The sequence below is a fragment of the Lonchura striata genome, chromosome 11 (assembly GCF_046129695.1).
Source record: "Lonchura striata isolate bLonStr1 chromosome 11, bLonStr1.mat, whole genome shotgun sequence".
NCBI classification, from domain to species: domain Eukaryota; kingdom Metazoa; phylum Chordata; class Aves; order Passeriformes; family Estrildidae; genus Lonchura; species Lonchura striata.
The window spans coordinates 7,780,482-7,803,228 of NC_134613.1; the positions used below are offsets into that span (position 1 = coordinate 7,780,482).

The following is a 22,747-nucleotide window of genomic DNA, read 5'->3' on the forward strand; positions in this document are numbered from 1 at the left end:
GAGAGCGTTGTCCAAAAGCTCCTGGAGCTCTGGCAGCCTTGGGGCCATGACCATTCTCTGGAGTGTGTTCAGTGCCCGACCATCCTCTGGGGAAGAGCCTTTATCCAGCGTAAACCTGACACAACTTCCATGCTGTACCACCGGCTTCTGTCAGCGGTCACCAGACAGACATTTGAGGTGTGAGACATCCCCCCGTGGTGGGGAGCTTATTCTAAGGAAAAGTTCACTTCTTCCTCAAAAGCTGGACACGAGCTGGCAGCGATGGCAAGAGGAGGAGGAGGAGGAGGAGGAGGAGGCCGGGCAGTGGCCGCTGCGTCACGATTGACAGCGGCATGTGCGGAGGGTCTATAAACGGCGGCGGTGAGTGACAGGGAGGGCAGCGGCGGCCGCGGGGCAGGGCAGCCGCACTCCGGCCATGAGCTCGACCCGCAGGGCCCTCGCGGGCCTCTACGGGCGGGGAACGAGCCACATGGACGGCGCGGAGGAGGCCGAGAGCGCGGCCTGGGCCTCGCGGCCGGACCGGCGGAGCTACCTGCTGGGCATCCGGCCGCAGAACAGGTGAGCGCGGCCGGGACGGCGCTGCCGCGGCTGCTGGCCCCGAGCCGCCCTGCCGTGGGTGCGGGTGCCGCGGGCGCGGGGCTGGGCGGGACACGCCGGCCGGGCCGGGCCGGTGCGGCAGGAGGGCGGGCTGGCCCTCACCCAAGCCGCCAGGCCGCCGGCTGGAGCGGTGTAGCCAACGGGCCTGGCCGGCCCCGGGGAGCTGCTCCAGGGAGGAGAACCAAGCGATGGCTCGGGCTCTGCGGAGGAGCGGGCGTGCTGTAGGCCAGTCCCTCGCCACCCCAAAGAGAGCTGGAGGTATCGCAGCTATGCCGGGCAGGGCCTGTCGACATGGCACATTGTGTGTGGCTGAGCCGGGTGTGTGAAGTGGTGGAGTCATAGAATAGAATCATGGAATATGCTGAACACAAGGATCATCGAGACCAGCTCCTGGCCGTGCACAGGACGCCCCAACAATCCCGTGCTGCACCTGAGCTGGTTGTCCAAACACTCCCAGAGCTCTGGCAGCCTTAGGGGCATGACTACTGCCCCATGGAGCCTGTTCTGGTGACCCACCACCTTCTGGGTGAAGAAGCCTTTCTGAATATCCAATAATCTAATCTATTTTAACCCCCCTTGTACAACTTCATGCTGGCCCCTCAGGTCCTGTTGCTGGTCACCAGAGAGCAGAGATTGATTGGTGCTGCTTCTCGTCTTCCCCTCATGAGAAACTTGCAGACCCCAGTGAAGTCTCAGTGTAAGCTATCCTTATGAAATCCTGACAAACATGAGTGTCTCCAGTTAAACTCAGGGAACAGCACTGACCTTCCTGCCTTCATTGTAGTGAAGTGGCTCACCAGACAGAGCGAGGGGCCCGCCGGGCTCTGTGCTTGGGTGCCTTATCTTATTGTCAAAAAGGCATTTCTACATTGTAGATAGGGGCTAGGCAGCAATGAGATCAGCATTCCTGGGTCAGGAATGGCCTCCGGCACAGGGTCTGGGGTAGGAACAAGGCTTTGTTCGCAGGGGGAAGGTATGATAAACATGCTGTCAGCTGAGCCAGACTGAGGTTAGCAAACACAAAATTACAGGGTGATGTGCCAGCAGCGCCCAAGGTGTCGGTGATTGTGTGAGGCACTCAAAAAAGCCTTGAAATTGCTTTGAATTCAGTGGGAATGCTCTTCAGTCTATGAGCTCTCCAAATGAGTGTGCCTCTTCCCTGCTGATGGTTTATAAATAATCCATTTCCAGCATGTCAAGCACTGATGCCTCAAGGAGTCAGACATTCATAAAAATAAATGCAGGACCAAAAGAGATTAAAAAGTGCTACATGGAAGTCAGGTATTAAAACTGGGGTAACGCCAATGTGAAGTTGCCTAAATTCAGTTCCTTTGTGGTGGTATCATGTCATGCTGGGGTGTGAGCTAATCGCAGACTGGCTGCACACTGTGACATCTTCAGCACCACCAAATGTCCATACAGGGTCCACAGCCTGCAGCCTCAGATCATACCATGAACCGGAGATCTCTTAACTGAGCCAAATGGCTCTGTTCTGCGGATTACAAGCAGAGAGAGGTTAATAAAGAAGATGTTGAGGTGTCTCGGTTGCCTTCAGCTTAACTTTTATTTTCCTTGACTATGCTCAAATTACAGCTTTAGTCAGTTTAACCGTTAAGGAGAGTTCATCTGTCCAGCAAGAAATACCTTCAGTGCTCCCAGCTGGATTCCCGAAGTTTCCTCTGTTGGGGAAGGCAAGGAGCAATGTAGCACTCATGCAGGCAGTGCTCCTGTGTCTTCTGGCTGCACCACCCCTTGAGGCTGTGGCTCAGCCATGGTAAATCTGACCGCAGAGCTCTGAGCCCTGAACCTTTTGAACTTTTCAGCCTAATGCTGCTGTGGCTGCACCCCAATTTCCATCCCTGGGTGCCCAGTACTGGCAAAGGGACTCTGCTGCCCCAGTTAAATCAGCAGCACATTCAATTTCCACAAATTCTCCAATCTTTTTTCCAGCCACTTATGTACATGATCCTCAAAGCCTGTGGCAAGGCAATTTAATTTTGTCTCTTAAATCCACTGTCTGCCCCTTCTGTTGTAAGAAGCAGTGACTAAATAATTGCTAAATGGCAAAATTGACCTTTCCCTGAGTTCATGGCAACTTCTAGGTTCCCTAATGAGCTAGGGAGGAGGCATATTAAAATCTGGTTCCCTGCAGAGCCCTACAAGTGCTGGAGACTTAAGCTGGGAGTTTTGGAAACTGTTGTCTAAAATGCAGGGCAAGGGCTGGAATGAAGTGTGGCTTTTTATGTTGTAATTAAAAAATATAACAATTCTGGGAAGCAAATGAGTGGAATAGTGTAGCAAGGAGACTTTCAGAAAGCAATTATGACTTTAATTAAATACAGGAACATCTGGAGAGCTTACCTGGGAGAACTTGAAAAGCACGACGAGCAACATGCAGAACAGCAGATAACACTGAGCAGCTCTCTAACACAGAAGGGATTTGGATTTGCTGGGTTTGAAGCTAACAAAGGCAATGGGGCAATGATGCAGACACAGGATTACTGTGGGAGGCTACGGTAGTGGTTAGGAAACAGAAGTGGATATTCTGATCCAAAGAAAACAGGCTTTTCTCAGGTTTCTCTGTTCCTACTTTATATGCATATATAGAATATGTTTAACTAAAATATTTTCCTGTTCACTGCTTCTTAAAGCAGTAGAAAGTGCAGTAACGTGGTAGAGAGATGTGGAGAGATCTTTAAGAAAAGAAACTGAGGTTGGAAATCCCTGCTTCCGGGGTGACTTAAGAACATGCTCTGCTCTGTGGTTCCCAGCACAGAAATGGAGCTGTTGGAAAGAGTCCAGAGGAAGCAGCAAGATTATCAGAGGGATGGAACAGCTCTGCTAGGAGAAAAAGCTGTAATTCTTTATCCTGGAGAAGCTTTTGGGTAACCTGATTGTGGCCTTCCAGTATCTGAAGGCAGCAAAAAGGAAGGATGGAGTGAGACTCATTACAAGGGCCTGGAGAGACAGGACAAGGGGGAATGGCTTCAAACTGCCAGAGGGCAGGGCTAGTTGGGCTGTTAGGATTAAATTCTTCCTGTGTGGGTGGTGAGGCCCTGGCACAGGTTGCCTAGAGAGGCTGTGGCTGCCCTAAGTGTTCCAGGCCAGGTTAGGTGGGGCTTAGAGCAACCTGGTCTAGGTCACCTGCTCATGGCAGGTGATTGAACAAGATGAGTGTTAGGGTCCCATCCAACCCAAACCATTCTGTGATTCTATGTTGAGGGCAGTTTGGATGTCTTATTTGGTCTCCCTAATCCTGTTGGAGGAAAGGGATATCATGTAAATTGAAAAATATTTATAAGTAACCAGAATATGATTTTTCTGGGTTTTAACTTGTAGAATTTTCCAGAGGTGATGCTAAGAAAGCCAGAAGAATAGAGGTATTGAAAATGGCCATAGATAGAACATCATCCTTTTATTAAATAGAGTATTCAGGGTATTTACTCTTTTTGCCCTTGGGAACCAGTCAGTCTTTTGTAAGGATATTCCCTGTGAACAAACGGGTTGGTGTCTTTCCTTTGCTGGTCTTTTAACATACCTGATATTGGACAGTGTCAGGAGCAGCTTATGACCACAGTGACTCACCCTCTGCTCTGGCTGCTGACAGGATTTTTTTTTATCTTGGAGGTTTTTTTTTTAAACAAACCTATTACGTCTACCTATTATTTCAAGCAAGTTATTTCACAAAGTGAGAGGAGGAGCTGTCAGTCCTGTTCAGGGTCTACCTTAGCTGCATTCATGGGCCATAACCCTCAAGACATCTTTTTAGGTGTCCTTTTTGTATTGAAGGCATATTGTGCAGAGAGATGCAATTTTATATAAAACCTTCATCTGAGTGCTAGGCAAACCTCTGCTGGAAGTGATCTGTGCCTCTTACCTAATGCAGCTGTCTGCTCCTCAGTCTCATTAGAGCATTGCTTGCTTGCTTGAATGTCTTTCTACTGTCATAGCTACATCATATACAGATATTTATAGAGTGTAGTGACATTGCCTCTGATCTTTTCTGGGATACCTCTGCTCGGGGTGGCAGTTGAGCTCAGGAGAGGGCCTTGCCACCTGGCTCTTCTGGCTGGAAACCATTCCCAGTCTTGTCCCTCTTGCTTTGCACATAATATCAAATGAAGGAGAAAGATCTGTTGCTATAATAAAGCGTGCTGGAAACTGAGGAGCACTTGATTCCTGAAAAGCAGGTTTAGTTCAGTCGTGTTCCCTCTTTAACAGCTGGGTACCTGTAATGTCCAACGGGACTTTGCTTTTGGCGAGGAGTGGTGTAACCCCCTGGTCAGATGCCAGCTGAGGCAGCTGAGAGCACTCAGTCACTTTGATTTGTAGGATGGAAGTGTCTCAAACTCTGGAAGGAGGGACAGCCAGTACCTACTGGAAAGGCAAAGTTGAAGGCGTCAATGACTCATCTCCACACCCTGTGACCTGTAGGACAGAGGCGTCTGTCTCCCATTGCTGTAACTACCTGCACAGAGGTGTCTGCTTTGAGTGGGGCTCCTCGGCAGCTGTGCACTCTGAATAACAATCCTCAACAATTCCAAAGGGAGATTTTTCAGCTCCATTCCTATAGCCTCCTGTCCATATGTCAATGTCCCTTAGAAAGCCAGGAGGAACTGGGTGTGCAGGCTGATGAGCTGATGCCCCTCAGGGCCACTATAAAGATACAGAGTATATCACATGTGGGAACTGTGCTCTTCTCAGGAAACCTCATAAAAGGAGATGTTTCCCAGGCCAGGGATACCATTGTGTGGAGGGCAGAGTGTGGTCATCTCCAAACAAGGCACCTCTCATGCCACAGCAGAAGCAGTTCCCAGGAGATGGAATTAAAACCTGCTCTACCCTTGCTCTCTTTGGATGAGGGGAGGAAGATCTTGAGTGAATGAGGTTATCTCACACTGACTGAGTCTCACACTTCACAGCATCGCCTAGTCCAAGAAGAGGAAGATGGAAGGGCTGTTGCAGGCAATTTTATTTTCTTTTTTTTTCTTTTATTTGCATAGTGAGCTGCCAGAAGGATGTCACCTTTTCTGGGCATCTCATTGTCCAGTATTCTGCTCTTTTTTGGCCATTTCTCATTCCTTGGTGTGTTTCTAAATTTAGTTTGGGCCATAGAGGCAGCAACAACTCAGAGTTAAAATAGACAAATCTGAGCCATCTTCAGAGCATTACAGAGGCTCCTACAGGAATGTGTAACTTAATTTTTATCATTTTACACCTTCTCTGTTAATGAAATCTAGCCTGAATTGTTACATATAAGTCCATGTTCATCTCAGCAAAAAATAAATTACCTGCAGAAAAAATTACCACATTTCTGCATCTTTGACATCGATTCGGTCTGTGACCTTGACAAGCAAAGACTCAATACATCTGTTTTCCACTCTGTGAAATAACAATGTGTCTTGTACAGCAACACAGCACTCAGAGCTGCTTTATCTCGGGCCTGCTGATAGCTCCTGCCATGGTATATGAACACCAGCACGCTCGTTCTGTGTGTGCAGGGAGTGCTTGATAAGGAGCAGGACACGTGGCAGGAAAGCAGCTGAGAGCACAACCATGACTCCATGAAGGCCTCAGTATTTGCTTTTAAACGTTGAAAAGGGTTCACTGCTGACAGCTGAGGCGGGATTCCGAGTGGCTTGTATTTGTCTCGAGTAGTATTAACCTTGAAGGCAGGCAAGTGCATAGGAAACCTTATACTTGGAAGTCTGGATGTGCAAAACATGCCAAATAATGTCAGGGATCAGAGAGCCAGTGAGGTGAGTGTCTGTAGGAAATTGCCAGTCCCTCTGTCCAGCTCCCGGGATGTACAGGCTGCCTGACTCTCCATGGGCTTCCCGAGGAGCTTTGGTGCAATGCTGATTCCCTCAAAACATAACTTGGACGTGTCAGCTTTGCTGTCATGGACACATTTTGCTCTTTTTTTCCTTCAGTGGACAGCTTGTGAGGGTCAATTTTCATGCTCTGGAAGAGCACTGAAAAATATTGATGTCTGCTGCAGCTCAAGCAGCTTGAGTCCAGGTGCTTGTCCATATGAGGATGGAGCTGCTGTTAAGCCTATTTCAGGGTCTCCTGTGCTCTTCTTTATCTCATTTATGAGAAATAGAGAAAGAGAGTAATTTCATGGATAATTGCATGAGAGGGTTGAAAAAAGTGCCAGACTGAAAATCTATGTTTTTCAAGCAGTTAACTTTTTGGTGCCAGTGGATGCCAGCCCAGAGCATCAACTTGATTGGTTAAAAACAGTGAGTGGGGTTGACAGTTCTGCCTCCTGCCCTTGCAAGACTGAAATTTGGCAAGTGCATGAAAAACGAGGAAGGCTGTCTACACTTCCAAAGAAAATTAGGAGTAGTTGAAGGGCTAAAACCTTTAAGAGGATGATAAATGGCCAAAGGAGTTTGAAAGCATATGATAAAATGAAATTTAATAAAGAACTAAGCCTGTTAGAAGGGATATGGTAGAGAGGTATAGTGCTATGGTCCAGCACTTGAGAATGAATAGTTGTGTATTTTCAGAATTAGCTTATAAAAAGCTGATCTTCTCTTCATCAGTGGGAGGTGCCTGAGGAGGCTTCATCCCACCAGTGCTGGACATACCTGGAGCAGATGTTTTTGAAGTCTGCTTCTCCAATAGAAGGAAGGGTTATACTTGAGGTCCTGATTCACTGCTTTAGATGTGTTCCTCAGGATAACAAAAGCATTTGCCTTTATCCAGTAACTGTAATGGCCCCAAGCTTTCTCGTGGGAGACACATCCACTGCTGATGCTGCACTTCATTAGCAGAGCCCTGTGCTAGTAAGTCCTTGGGGACCCCAGGGCACAGACAGCCCAGTGGCAGAGAGGATCAGACCAAGCACACTGGTGTATCTGCTGCCCTGCTCAGGAGCCCCATGTCTCCAGCAGAGCAGATTGAGTTCTGATGTAGCTGTGCTATCACAGTGGATATGCTGGAATGTAATTGAAGTGAAGCGCCGGCTGCCTGCAGGCAGGGCTCTGCTGGCTGCAGGATCCACAATTTGACTGTGCTCTCTGGGGCTTAAATGTCTAGTCTGAAAAGCAAATTTAGCATATTGAGGTTAAACTTCAATTAATACATGATGGCCTTTTTCTTCTGATAATATCGAGAGACCCTCAAGAGACCCTCAGTTCAGTGTTCAGCACTGTCTCAGGATGTGCAGTGAATAAAGTCCATGTTGTCTTAATACTGGGGATTAAAAAAAAAAACACTGTCAGTGCTTACTGTTTGATCACATCCATGAACACAATGGGTTCATGGCACAAGCAGCCTTTGTTCTGACTCTTGCTATTTTCTTTACGTCCAAGCCAAGACACATCCCTATTTGTCTTATGCAAGAAAGCATTATTAAAACCACACTACTGCCTACACTAGCATTCTAGCTAGCAAGGATTTGGGGAACTTCCTTTTAAGAAGGTCTTTAGTATTCCTGGTGGGTAAAAAGATGTTTTTCCCTTGCAGTGGTAAGCAAAATGTTCTGAGGCAAGTTAAACCAGTGAGTTGTGTTTCCAGACAAACAGAGGTGCCTGGGGACAGCCCAGAGCACAGGGATACAGCTGCACCTGGGATCACTTGGGGTGGTAGTGCTTGGGAGGAGTGTGGGAGGAGGAACCTGGGTCCCCAGGAGGTAGGATGGGGTGGGAGCAGCACGAGGTGCCATTTGAGCTCTAGAAGCTCTGAGGGTGTCTGTGAGTGTTGAGGACAAGGTGAGGTGCTGGTCAGTAAGGCAGGTAATGCAAAGCTGTTCCTGGCAGTGTCAGAAAGGGCACAGAGCTCACAGGGATGTTACAAGAGGTGGAAGGATACAGCTCAAAGGACACAGCTCCTCTGTCTGGCTTCTGCCATGGACCAGCACAGCACATAAAAGATGGATCAGGTGAGTGAGTGATCCTCAGCCAGTTAGTGTGAGCACTTGATTCCCCCAGCTGGATCATACCCAACCTGCACATCCTTTGGCTGCGTGACCAGCAGTTGGCACTGGGAATGGACCAGGATTGTATGGCTGGGGGTGGAGAGGGTAAAGCTGCTGCCAAAAGGCCAAGTGCCACCCATGTTTGTTGAGTTAAAGCTGCGCCTGAGCAGCAGTCCAAAACTTCTACTGTCTTTGCTGTCCTGAAGGAGAAGAATCAGTGAGCCCTTCAGATTTTTCTTCTCAATGGAAATATGCAATTACTTGTGTAAAGTGTCAGGACTTCAAGCTGAACTACTTCTTTTCTTAGTGCTCACATGGAGGTTGTGCCTTCACAGGTGGAATGTACAGTTGGCAGGACCAGTTTTCAGAGTCTCTCTGTGGTAATTTTTAGGGCAAGACTTAGAGTCCTGCTGGTTTCCACATGGCTGAGACACACATTTGGGTAGGAGACCTGACGAGATACACCTGCAGGTGGCCCTCCATGTGGTTCTTTCTGCTGTCTTCTGTAGCACCATCCTAGAGCACTGAAGTTTGGTGGTTCACAGGTCTTCAGAACAGAGGCTGAAAAGGTTTGATCTCTCTGCATGTAGGGATGTGGCCTGGCACATCCCAGAGGGGATGCCCACACTGCAGTCTTTTCCAAGGCTGTATGGTGAGGTTGTTGCACAGGCGTAACATGTACCTCAGTGCAATTAAATCACTGAGCTTACATGCTGCTGACTAGCTTGTCCCTGTTAGTTTTAGACTTTCGATTGCCATATGGGTGAGTCAAGGCTTGAGGAACTGTTCCTGGCTGCTGCAGGTCAATGCATAGAGGTTGTTTCCTACAGCCTGCAAGGGACTGCTGCCACAATCCAGCAATGTGGTCCTTTGGCTAGGACACGAGTCCCTGAAGACACTCCTTTGGGAGAGCTGGTGACCACTGGTAAGTAGCTCATCAAGATGTCTGGTGCAGGACCTGCGTGTTTGATTTTGTTCCCTGAGTGGGTTAATACTCCTGCATCTTTCCCAAAGAAAGCAAAAAGTGTAGATTCTTTTAAAGTCTGCTTCTGTTATTTTATTTTAATGTTTTACCAGACCTTAGTAATTTGATTGGCAAGCTGGAAAGCAATGTGATCAGAGAGTTTTCAGCTTCTCCCAGGAACTGTCCTTGGAAGCACAGAGGGCACCCAGCTCAGGCCAGCTGCTTGCCAGCAGAGAGCTGGGCTGGTCTCATCCATTCTCTGGCCTGCGTTTAACTGGACCTCTCCTGTGGTGGAGTTGCCTGCTTTGAGCACAGTGCTGCGGATGGTGCATGGAAGGCTCAAGGTGCTGCTTCTTGGAATCCTACTTGTATAAATGTCCTGACACTGATTTTCTGCGGTTAACGACCATTTCATTTTTACAGCCTTTGATTTCAATTGACAATGTGGCTTGCTCGTCCTGGCAGGCAGCCTAAGGCAGCTGTACCTTCTTTTAATAGGAACTCTGACCTCTGCAAAATGACTCATCATTAATACGTCTCTGTAACGGTTTGTTTATTTCAGCTCCTTTCCGTGCTTCTCTCTCTAATGGTTTTTATGCTGTTTTTTGCTTAGCTTATCAAGCAGCAGATTCTCTCCCTCCAGTTTAGGAAGGTAAAACTACATTGCATTAAACTGCTCTGACCAAATACTTTTCTGAATCTGTCTGCACGTGATTAACCTGTAATGCTTTGATACTAATTTATTAATCAGTCAAGAGCCCTGAAGTGATCTAACAACCTCATCCTACACAATTTGACCTCTAATACTTGCTTGAACTACAGAAAGAAAAGTGAATGTTCATCATAATTCCTGTGTTAAGGTGCAAGAAATATTCCTCTTTCTTAGCCGAAGGATGGGTGTTCAGCTACTTCTTTATATTAAAGTGAGACTTCCATACAGAGACATTAAAAATTGAATGTGACTGCCCTGAGACATCCAGAGAAAAAATTTTCTTCCCCCTGCCATCTTCACTGTTGTGAGGATCCTCATTGACTTGGACTTTGTCCCAAAATGCACTTGTACAGCTGTACTTTGTCTTTGGCAAAAGAACACATTTGGAAATCAGTTGGCATTTCTGATTTGCTGGAGTGGCAGGTAGAAGAATGACCATGGAGGGAAAGGCCTCTCCAGAACACCTCTATAGCTCTGGGATTTCTAATCAAAAAGTCAGAAAAAGAAAATCATAACAAAAGCAATACACTTTTCAAATCTCCTTCTCCAGCAGGCTTTTGTATGGAAATCCCTCTTTAATTGAAAAGGCTACTGAATTGCCAGGGGTCTCTTCTAGGCTCCAGGGATTTTTCTGCTCCAGGAAGGCCCAAGAAAAAATGGTTAGTGCTTTGTGTCCAGTTCCTCGAATACCCTGAATTACTGGTTTAGAAAGCAATTTGAATTGGACAAGCCTCTTTGCAGCTGGAGTGAGTCAGCTGAGAGCCCCACAGTGCCAGAGCCTGGAAATCCTGCTGTGACCACCACAATGGTTTCTTTGAAAGACTCAACAGACCTTCCAGGCTTCCTGCCAAGTGTCATTGGGCAAGTCTCTGATTCATCTGCTGAGCCTGTGGAGCCCCCAGCTTCCAACCACAGCTGCTTTCCAAAGCCATTCAGTAGCCTTTGCTGTCTGTATTTCACCTGGTTGTGGGATTGGCACTGAGTGGACCAGACTTATTCCTGGTGCTGCCTGCTGGTGCTGGTGGCATGGTGCTGGGATTAAACTGGGTCCCAAGAGCCACTGTGTGTGTGCATCACTTGATTATAAGATGCTGATCCAGTTGCCCTCCTGCTGGGGTATGAAATGTTGGTTGATGCTTGGGAAACTGTTTTATGTGGCTCTGAAAGGCATTTACTGGTATGGGGAGGGGGATCTGTATTGAAGGGAGCATCAAAACCCTACCAGTAAGTGCCTTGTACTGGATTGTCTGCCTTGCTCCGTGGAAATTGCCATTTTTTTCCTGAGATTGGAATTCGGGATGGTTATTCTAGTTTGAAACAGCTTTTGACTCCCACAGCCCATTCCTGGCCCCACAGGTGACTGAAGAGTTGCTTGCTAGGGCCAGTGTCCTAGTAACCATTGATTTCCACAGAAAAGAGTCTGAGCTTGAAATCTGTTATTTTTATCCCGTCTCACACATGTGTTTGGATACAGACCATGCTTATAACCCTCATTCAGTAGATTAATCAGGTTTGCAACATCCCAAGCTTCCCCTGTCCTGACCCTTATCCAGCACAAGGTGCCTGGGAGCTGGGTGAGGTTCCTGCTGAGCCCCAGTGGGTTGTTACTCAGGGATTCATCTCCCTGCATCTCTTACAAACACATTCTTGCAGGAAGGCAGAGGGAAAATAATGACATTGCAGTCTCCAGGTAAGTTTTCAGGGTGGATTAAACAGTTGCTGTGGCTGTAGCTCTCCTGACACCTTCAGCCATGAGTGCTTAGTCCCTGTCAGTGCACCTGCCCCTGCTGGGTCATGCTAAATGTGGGGTTTCTTGGTTTGCCCTGAACCAGTTTGCTTCCTTAGCAAGTGAAGCATTAGTGGCAGCAGCACCAGCATCCTGCCTGCAAGCTGGGGCTACTTGTGAGACTGGGGTCCTCCTCATGGATCCCTCCCCACACTCTGAGCCCTTCTGCTCATGGTAGAGTTGTCAGGAGTGGTTTGGGCATTTGTTCCACCCCCTTTATGTTTCTGGAAGCTGATAATTTGTTTAAGGAATGTCTTTCACTGCTGAAAATTATATAAATAGATCTGCCAGCTACCAGTTCTCTTGCAATATTGGCTGTTTCCCCCAGCGTCTTTGCACTTGAGACCTTGGGGGCCCTCTTGTACTGTAAATGTGTAGAGTTTTAATTGCAGAAGGAAAAATTAAATAATAAGCTCTTCCCTTCCAAGAGCCTCAGCATTATCTGAATGAAAACCCAATTTGGAATTAAATAATTTCCCTTTATTTAAGAAATCCCAGATTTTCTGGGACCTCTATCAGTGATGCTGCAGCAGGGTTGGCAGTGCTGGATGAATATGGTGATTTATTTCATTCATTGAACAGTGCTGAAATACCTGGAGAATCCATGGTCTGCTCTTAAGCATTCTAGATTGCACTGTTAGGATAGTTCTGGCTATGAGGTCAAAGCCTGAGCTCCTGGAGCAGGCAGTGTGAGTGCCTACCTGCAGCAGTAAGGGCTTAAACAGGGAGTTCCTGCCCAGCTAAATCCTGGGTTCAGAAAGCTGCTAGCCAGACTCAGATCTTCCTCAGTGAGCTGTCCCACAGCTAGCAGCTTTTCTTCATTCTAAGAGGGCTGCTGTGTTCAGGAGACATGTTCAATTCACACTTGGCCTAAAATGACATGAAAGAAAATCCCCGTGAACAGAACAACTCTTGAAGCATTTATGGTTCAGAACTGGGAATTGACTTTGTTAGGCAGAGCCCTAAGTTTGCTGGCTGGCCAAAGAGATATTTGGTATAATCAAGGGCTAAAATGGGTCTTCATTAGTCCAGTGGGTTAACATTCATTGCCCTGGTGGTCCTAAGAGCTAAGACAAAGAGAGTGGCCCCTGATTGTTACTTTAAATTGACAGTCATCTTAGGAGGGAGAAATCAGTCAAATGCCCTGGCACTGGACTGGTCTTGTGAGCAAGTGTAGGGATGATGGGAGGGAAGAGGGCATGGACAATGAGAATACAGGCTGCTGAGGTGATACACAAGGTGGACCCTTTGATTTTTCCTGGTGCTTTTATCTCTAAGAAATGCTTCTTGAATCTTCCAGGAGCACCTTCTGCGCAATCATTTCTCAGCTGACGGAGGAAACACAGCCACTATTTGAAACCACTATCAAATCCCGTGCTGTGTCCGAGGACTCTGATGCTAAATTCACGTGCATAGTGACAGGTAACAGTGTCTTCAGTGAATAACCTGGTCCTGCCTCACCTGCTGGACTTGTGCCAGTTAAACTCTGCAGCAAGTGATAACAAGGATAACAAGCCCATCACAAGCAGAGATTCAGCAATTGCATGGTGATTTTAGCTTCAATTTAAGGAAGGTGGGAAGCACCTGAAACTGTAAAGAGGCAAAGGCATAAGCTAACATCTCAAATATGGCAAATGAAAGACCAGAAAATGGGATATGCTGGTTACTGCTTGGACCAGCTACATTTTATTGTGCTAATCCCTGCTTCTCTAATCCTGGCCTCCATAACTCAGGAATGTGCAGTTTTGAAGACTAAGGCTCTTCTGTTGGAACCAATACTGCTGGCTGTAGATGGTTAGAGCACAGCTACATTTGTGTCAATGATAAACTTCTATGTCTGTCAGCATCTGATCTAAAAGCTGGTCACTGCCCAATGAGCTAAAATCTCCCTTTGGGCAGGAATGGGGTAAGTCAAGGAGATGAGAAGGAGGGAGAGGTCAAAAAAGAGGGCTGGTGCTAAGGCCTTGTGGCATGGCAGCACAATGGTGTAGAGGCAAGTAGTTTCTTTGCTGTTGAGATTTTGTTCTTTAAATATGGAGACTCTAAAACCTCTTCTCTCTATGTACTTGTTAACAACTCCATGATCCTTCCTGACCTCACTAGTATTAGTTATTCCAATAGGTTGCTCAGTGAGAGACACTTACAAACAAGTTTGTAAGTTCTGGAAGGAGGAGAGTATATCCCATGAGCCTCTTAGGCACAAGGACCAAAGCTTCCCTAAGGGAATCTGATTTGCTGTTAGAAACAGGCTGGAAATAAGGAAGCACAGTCTGAGTCCTTCTGAGGACTGCCAGCTATGAATTCTTGGCTTTTCTCTTATGGATTCCCTGTTCTGAAGGCTGACGTTCTGAGCTTGCAGGGGTAAAACTGATGTACTGATTTTATTGAGACTTAACTTCAGCAGACCCCTTGCTGCTTCTTGAGCCAAAGGGAAATGTCTCCCTTCTAGAGCCAAAGGGAGATGCTGCTAGGAGATGCCTCCAAACCACTTTGTTTGGGGAGTCATTAGAAGGCCCCTTCCCAATTTCAGTTTTTTGAAAGCAAAAGCTTGACATACTGTGCAGTACCATGGAACATGCCATTCTGCAAGTGTCAGAGGTGAGAAAATGTTCAGGTGTGTTGGGAAATCCAGAGTAAAAGTCCTGGTTTCTCTCACTGGCTTAAATCTCCCACCAGCTGCACCTTTGAGGTAGATGGTTCCTTCTAACAAACTCCATCTCTTCGTGGTGTGTTGCACCAGGCAGAAAACTTGACCTGATACTGGCCTCATTTTCTGCTCAAGTGTAGGAAATTGTCAGTGAGTCTCTTTCAGCATGTGTTACAATATTTTTGTGCTTGATGAACTAGGTTGGGGGGGATGTCTCTATACACTTAGAAATTTTCATGGAAATGTTTTTTAAATCATCCTTGGACCATCTTTGCCAGATGGGCATCTCCTGTATGTGGTCCTATGGACTGCTTTAGGAGCTCAGGATCTCTTTGGGAGACAGGGAATGGAGGTGGAAAGCATACTCTGAGTGCAGAGTCTGCTTGGTAGTTCAGGTATCTTGCCCTGCCGTGATGTTTGTGTTCAACTGGGAGGCGTTGCTGGGAGCAAGGAAATGGCAGTGACATCCTGGCCAGTGACCAGAGTGGAACCAGTTCAGTCCCAGCACTGTGGCTGGAGTCCAGGGGCACTTTGATGGAGGCAAAGGGCAGACAGTCACCTGCTCCTGTTTTGACGGTCAAGCCACAAATACGGATATGTGACCTACAATAGCATCTTCTTTTTTTTTTTTTTTTCTTTTTTTTTTTTTTTTGCTGCTTCTTGACCGATAATAAGAGTTACAGGCTAGTCCCACATCTGGGCATACTTGGACTAGGACTTGCTGGGCCTGTCCTAGGAGCACAGAAAGATGCAAGTGTTTGAAGAACCAATCTCCAGAATAATGTAGTGAGTGGTGCAGGCAGGAACAAAGCAGGTCAGGCAGATTCCTGGGTATGTAGGTACAAACCTTCTTTCCTCCTGATGCCTAGTTCAGCCTGCTACTGGTGTCCCTGCTATGTCTAATTGGATTTTTTGTGTCAGATCCTGCATAAGTTATGAGATGTTTTCTTTTTTCAGACAAAATTAGTTTAATCCTTTGTTCTCTAAGAGATGTGAAAAAGGAAAACAAGAATATTTCTATTTACTGTGCAGCTTCATCCCACATCTCTGCACCAAGTGCTTTCCTTGGTGGGTCTGTCTGAACTTCAGGGTCTCAAGGGTCATCACAGCTCATTTGCAGTGAGTGGATATTGGGCTTCTCTCTTCAGAGTGGCCCTTCATGGAGGTGTTGCCACAAGGATTTTCCAGCTTTATTTGCTTTTGTGTAGCATTGTCTGGGAAGGAGACATGTCAGCTGATTAAATAGGGGGAGTCAGATGAAGAGGCTTAGGTCTCTGACTGCTTGTTAGGGAATGACTCCAGCCAGGACAGGTGATGGCTGGCTGTAGCCAAGACCACTGTGTGTCAGCACCAGCCCACTGCTGTACAGCAGCCTCTTCAGTGCCATTTCAGCCCTCCTTAGCCAAGGTTCAACCTCTCTGATCTGGCTTTCCAAATCATCGTCTCAGGGGCTTGATCCTATCCCTGCCCCCATGGTTTTATTGCAGAGTACAGAGGGGAGAGGGCTCGGCCATGGCTCGGAGAAGAGAGTTGGCATAGGGCGAGTAGACAGTCACATGCTGTTGGATGCAGCTTTTAATCAGGTTAGAGGAGTTCCACTTGCATTTGTGGTGACCCCCTGAGAGAAGTGTTTGAAGGATGAGACTGAAGTGCTTGGATGAAGAATGTCTGGAGACATGTAAGGGCTGTGAGAGGGGTTTGGGGATGGGATAGTGACTACAAGAGCAGGGAGTAGGCTGCCTAGGCTGCCAGGAGATGAGATTTGGCTTTGGGGGCCAAAGACAAGGGAAGGATGTGAATGAGCACTGCTCACAGTGGAATGGGGAGCCACTTAGTATCTGTCCCTCCTGTCAGCATTGCTAGAAGCTTCCTTGGCCTTGTGTGCTGGAGGGGTTTAAATCCGTCTTGCCAGGAATTGTATTCCCAAGACTGTTGAAGCCCCTACTCCATGTCGCTTGTATAGAGCAGAAACTGTGGATATGTTTAATGGTTCTAAACTCCTAGCACCTTCCCAAATTTCAGAAGATTAACTCCCTCTCCTTTTCTGCCCCCCAAAAAATTAAAAAAAAAAAAGCAACTTGAAACAGAGTTTCACAGGGTGATTGAGGATAGATATATTCAGAACTGTTTTGGATAGATATTTTAAGAACTGTTTGGTTGCAGTTACTAAGCTTTGAAGACTTCTCAGATTTTGACAGTTTTCAGAAAAAGAATGTTTGATCTAAACCTGGCAATCTCCTTGAAAAAAATACTCTTGCTCTGAAAAGTCTCCAGGATCCTGTGGTGGCTGGCCATCACATCAGCTGCTGGCCATCAGCTGCTGAGCAATGCTGCTGGCAGACAACATCCTGAAGATGTGGAGCGGATGCCTGCTCTGCCCAGGAGCTCCTGGCACCGCTCTGTCTGCAGCTGCGGGGCTCTGCCTGGGGGCTGCAGGGGCCCAGCTGCACGGGGGGCTGAGGCAGGGGAGGTTTGGGAGGGATGAGTGTGGGTCTGTGGGTGGCTGCTCACGGTGTCTCACGTTAAGGGTGGGCACCCGGTGCCTGCAGCCTGGCCATGCCCACGGATGGAACCCTCAGTTCCACCTCATCCCACTGGGCAAGCTGCGGATGCTGTGCCTGCAGGGGGTGCGCCATGCTGGGAATGATGCCCGACTCCTCTTCCCCCCCACCCTGCACCGGGGGAATTTATTCACTCAGCAGCCCAAAGATGGATGTTAGCAGCATCAGCAGAAGCTCCCCTCGCTGTGCCAGGGAGACTCATCCCTGCCCAGGCATCTTTCCATCTTGGCTCTGATTACAGCCCCTGGGAAGGGATGGATGGTATTTGGACAGGCAGCTGGGGCCACTGTACCTGCGTGGGAGGTAGGAAGCCTTTCAGCATCCGCCTGCCTGCAGGCTGGAATTCCAGCCAGAACTTGCCTGCAGCTCTCTTGGGCTGCAGGCGAGAGCGTGCAGTGTGAGCTGGTCCTGGCACTGCTCTGTCATGGCCATGGCTCCTCAGAGGGAGCAGGCAGCCTCAAGGACACAAGTGCTACAAGTCAGAAGGAGTTTAAGCTTAGCAGGAGGAAAAGGCTTTCCTAGAGACACTGCATAACTATGGAAATTGCAGATCTTTCCGGCAGATGTCAGCTGGGAATGGAAATCAGCTGTGGAGGCCACGGCGGGGAGGGGGGGACGGGACATCACAGAGTTTCTTGGAAACTATCTGCTGGCAGTTCCCAGAATGAAGGACTGTGATTGCTGTTTCTTAGGGTGTCAGGAAAATCTACCTGCCAGCTCCCTGCAGCATAGACTGTGGGGGCCTTCTGAAGATATTGCTTGCAGCACAGCCCTTGGGAAGGGTTGGATTGCTCTGGGCATAGTATGAGCTTGTGTATGGAAATTGTTTTGGTCATCGTCTCTGGAGCAGAAAGAATTCACCACAGGCTCATTCAGCCCAGGCTTCTGCTGCCAATTATTAGTATTTCCTGAAAAATATAAGCAGCAGCATCAATGCCTGATGATCTCATCAGTGGAAGGCTCTCATAGCTTTCTCCAGTTCCCAGTTCAGGGCTTATTTTCTTTAGCCACAAGTACCTGAGGGCTTTGCATGTTTCTAGAAACTGGTTTGGGGGGTCAGGGCAGCAGCAAGGAATGGGCTGTGACAGGAGAGGGGTAGAGAGCCCTGCAGGAAGGGTGTTGGGAGAAAGTCATGGCTTGGCTTCCTGTAGAAGAAGAGAAATGAGGAACTACTCAACAGAAAGCCAAAGCTGCTGGTGGCAGCAGTGGGAGGGGATTGAGGCAGCAAAGCATGTACAGACAGCAAGGATGGAGAGGGGGGATGCTGGGGTAGTGCAGAGTAAGAGACCTTAGAGAAGGAGGAACAGCCGGGTAAAATCCAGTCTGTGAGGTGTCTGGGCTATGGAGGTCAATGCTTCTCATAGAGGAAAGAAAAGCTGCTGGGAGTTAATTCTTCCCAGCCCTGTCTGGTCCCAGTGAACTAAATCCCTTGAGGAGCCAGTGGATGCTGAGGAGCCACCACAAGCAAGGGGTGGGGACAGGGGAGCCAAAGCAGTACAGAAGCATATTTGGCATATGCTGGTTTTCTGGGCAAAGGCATATTGGATTGGCCAAAGCCTGGGTGAATTCCTGCTGATGAGTCTCTGCTTCTGGACTCTCAGTCCTGCTCTAGGACCTTCATGAGAGCAGGAGTAAGCTGGGCTCAAGCATTGCTGAGGGCTGACAACATCTTTGGCTGGTGCAAGGAGGACAGTTGAGGTCCTGGTTAGCCTTGAAATCTGTAGCTTGGTAGCTGGGAAGTACCCAGAGAGCACCTTGTCCCTGCTTTCTCATTACTCCAGAGCCGTTGTGCTGGGACACTTTGGATATTCCTGGATAGCCCTCATTGGTCCCCTGCCTGGGATGTTCATGGTAGCTGACCCTTGCCACATTCTGGTCGGGGGCACTGTGGGTGATCCCTGGGGTCTGGTGGACTTGAGGAGCGTGCTGGACTCCTTCCTTTGGCCCCACAGAAATCCTGCAGGGACATTTGCAGCAGATAAGCTCCTGAGCCATTGGCTATAGAGGCAGATGTGATCATTGAAACCTTCATCCCATGCCCTGGGGTTCTGCTTGGCTGGGTGGTGAGCCCTGAGTGAAGTGCAGGAACCCCTGCTGGCTGCTGGCTTGAGCAGTCTTTGCATGAAAACTGCACTCAATCTGAACTAGAGCTGCTGTCAGTGCGGCTAGCAGTGGTCCATATGGGACTCACATGCTGATCCAACACCTCTGCAAGTGGTGGAGAACGTGGCTGTGTGCCCAGCCTGCCATCCAGCCAGTCACACACATCATGATGTCATTCTACTGAAAAGGCAGGTGACATCTGTTGTCAAGTGACATTTGTAGGACACTGAGATGACTGTGATGCAATCAAGGTTGTTTCTGTTCAGTGGAAAGTTTTGGATCAGCTTACACTGTGCAGAATGCTGAGAGCTCCATGGAGGGGCGAACGCCTGTTCTCCAACCATAGCCTTGGCCTCATCAAAACATCGCCCTTCACATAAAAGTGACGGCATGCTCACCTTCTCCCAGCCAGTGTTACAGGAGACGAGCGTGTGATCCTCTCCCCTCCATTCAGGAATGAAGTGCTGGGATTTTTTTCTCAAAAATAGCTCTATTTCTAGGAGTGATAAAAGTCTGAGATAAGCCCATTAAGTTTCCACTGTTTCTGTTGTGCCATTTAGGAATGTGGTGAGCCCAGAATAGCATCTGTCCTGGTGTGCTGCTGCTGATACCATGCTGTCTGTACCTCTGTGTGGAATGTTTCACTCTCTGATGTACCTTCCATGTCCTCCCCAGGGTATCCACAGCCAGAGGTGACGTGGTACAAGGATGATGAGGAGATGGATCGCTATTGTGGCTTACCCAAGTATGAGATATTCCGTCATGGAAACCGACACACCCTGCAGCTCTACAAGTGAGTAAAGGAGCTGGAGAGTGGCTGGGTTTGCTGATGGGAGCTCTGAGTGTGTTCTCAGTGGCTGGATAAGCTGTCAACAGTGATATCCCCCTCACCACTTGGCTGGCCCCTTCTGCTCCCCACTGTGAATTCACAGCTGGCCCTTCCCCTCCAGCTGTGGCTCCCCAGTCACACCAATATGAAATCCATTACTGCATCCAGGGATAGCTGCCATGCTGGAAGCAAGAGGAAGGGAAGAAGTCCCTCTCCTCTGTCTGGGGCCTTCCAGTGCTGAGCATTAGGGATGGCAGAGGTGAGCAAGGGGAAGCACTATCTGCCTCCAAGATGATGGTCCGGGGAATCAGGTTTCTGGAGAGCCAGGCACACATAGACCTTGAGTCCTGGGTTTGGGATGTCAGACAGGTGTGAAAATGCAAAATACCAGTGTTGCTGATAGTTCTGCCATCCTTGTGCTTCTAGCTTCAGCTTTTCTGCTCTCCTAGCTGTGCTCCAGGTGTCCATCAAAGGCTGGATCACCTCTTCCAGGAGCAAGGATCTCTGTGGGTCAGGTGTCCTCAAGGGGTGACAACAGGGATGCAGGCAGGTGCTTGTGCTGGTGCCTGTGACATGGGGTGGGAAGACTTTGGTAATACAGTAGGATAGAGGAAGAACAGGAATGTCTTGTGGGGGCTGTGTAGAGCTGAGAGGAAAAGATCCTGCAGAGGACTCTGACCAAGAACAGTTGGGAAGCCTGGTGCTGCCTGTTCCTCCTCCATCACAGCCCTCATACCAGAGTTCCCACTCAGGGTGGAGCTAGAACAAATTTATCATCAAATATGCTTGTCTGGAGAGCAGGCAGAGCCAGGGAGGGAGGCCAGCTCAAGGCCTCCAGATGTCCTGTGGGCACCTCATGGGCTACATCTTCTAGACTCTGTGGAGCAAGAAGTAGGAGAACATGCATGCCTGTGCGTCCAGTGGGCATCCTGAGGAGGATGGGTAGGTCTCACACACAGCTTTTGATTTCCAGGTGCCGAGAAGAGGATGCAGGCATTTACCAGGCCTCAGCTAGAAATAACAAAGGCATCGTATCCTGCTCCGGTGTGCTGGAAGTGGGAACCATGACGGAGTTCAAAATCCATCAGAAGTGGTTTGACAAAATCAAGAGAAAGGCTGAAGAAAAGATGCAAGAAATAGAACAAGGCAAGAAACGAGGAAAAGAAAATGTGGAGGTGGAGAAGTTGCAAGGAATGAGCCCGGAACGGCTCCAGAGGAAGCGGAGGCTGGCTAGAGATCAGAATCTCCGGTCAGGGGACTCTTCGTGGGAGAAGGAAGATGCAGCAAAAGTGCATGTGGCGGATGCACAGTCCAGGTTACACAAGGATATTGCTGAGACAAAGGAGCAGCCACTCAGTGCGGTGCCAGGCTTCCCAAACAAACTGGTGGCACCTCTGAAGGCAGAGGTGACCACCAATGGAGACGCCACTTTGGAAAGTGGGGAGGAGAACGCGAACAACTTTCTCACGTACATCTATGAGACAGTGGAAGACTTGGCAACCAAGCCAGGGGCAAAAGACTCTGCAGCTAAAAAGAAAAAGAAGGTAGAGGCTCCTTCAGCACCAAGACAGGAAGCTTCTAAGAGAGAAGAAAGTGGGAGAGACAGGGCCAATCCATCTGCAAATCCCAGGTTTGCTCCTCCTGTCCCCTTACGGAGGAATGCACGTTTGCGAGCAGCAAATGATCAAGAAGTGGAAACCAGTCCAAAACTCAAAGAGCCTGGGAAAGCTGTGAAACAGGACATTAAACCTAATGATGACATGTACTTTTCTTTAAAGGACATGTATTTTGATAAGCAAGTGAAGCCAGCGGCAGGGAAGGAGGAAATGGGAGCCAAGGAGGAGACCGGGAGTGAGGCTGCCCTGCAGCCTGTGACAGCCAGCAGACAGACAGAGGATGCTCCACTGGCCTCTGAGGTGTTGGAGGCAGGACCTGTGGTGTCCGAGGGCCAGAGAGGCCAGCAGCAAGAACAGAAGTTGGAGGGAAGCAAAGAGGTAACTAGGGAAGACAACAGCCAGCGCAGGGGTGGCAACAAGAAAATATCTGTGCTGCGCATTTGTATTGTGGCACTGGGCCTGGGAGGCTGCGTGTACACCACGGGATCTGCTGCCGAGGCTCCGCAGGTCTCCACTGGTGAAAGCACCCAGAAGGGCTTTTTGGATTTTATGAGTCCAGACAGCAGAGCTTCCACCCCATCTCCAAGCAAATGTCAGCTGAGGTGGTGAGAGATGTAAGTCGGGGCCATTCGAGCAGCTGGTCTCGGTGGCCCGGGGCTCTCCGGTTTAATCAGCAGGCTGACCTCATGCGGAATGTTTTCAGATCAGGTCGGCAGGGAGCACTGAATGGGTATTTATAGCTAGGAGTGGGTGCCTTGTGATGGCATCTGTTCAGTTTAACAAGGGAGCTTTAGTTAAGGAGCCCCCCATGCAGATGAGGTACCAAGTGAGCTGCAGCTTCAGGGCCTCGAGGTTTGTTTACAGTGCAACGTGTATACAGTAGGTCTGGACTATTTTTTTCACCTGTCCCTGTTGGAAAAACTCTGTTGGGAGACTCATTGTGGTGGTGATGAAGCACTAGGGCACAGCACCTGCTTCTGACCCTCAGAGCATCTCTTAGTCAGC

The 22,747-nt window shown here is 48.6% G+C and overlaps 1 protein-coding gene across 1 annotated transcript in view; it reads left to right on the forward strand.

The window, feature by feature from the left end:
- Nucleotides 1-370: 370 nt before the first annotated feature.
- The window catches only part of ALPK3 (alpha kinase 3), a 30,956-nt gene continuing 8,579 nt past the window's right edge, over nt 371-22,747 (forward strand). Inside the window, exons 1-5 of the mRNA XM_021554154.3 lie at nt 371-558; nt 10,102-10,140; nt 13,287-13,408; nt 19,973-20,090; nt 21,100-22,120. Of these exons, the coding sequence (XP_021409829.2) occupies nt 416-558; nt 10,102-10,140; nt 13,287-13,408; nt 19,973-20,090; nt 21,100-22,120 (1,443 nt within the window). The 5' untranslated portion in view covers nt 371-415. The remainder of the gene's footprint in view (nt 559-10,101; nt 10,141-13,286; nt 13,409-19,972; nt 20,091-21,099; nt 22,121-22,747) is intronic.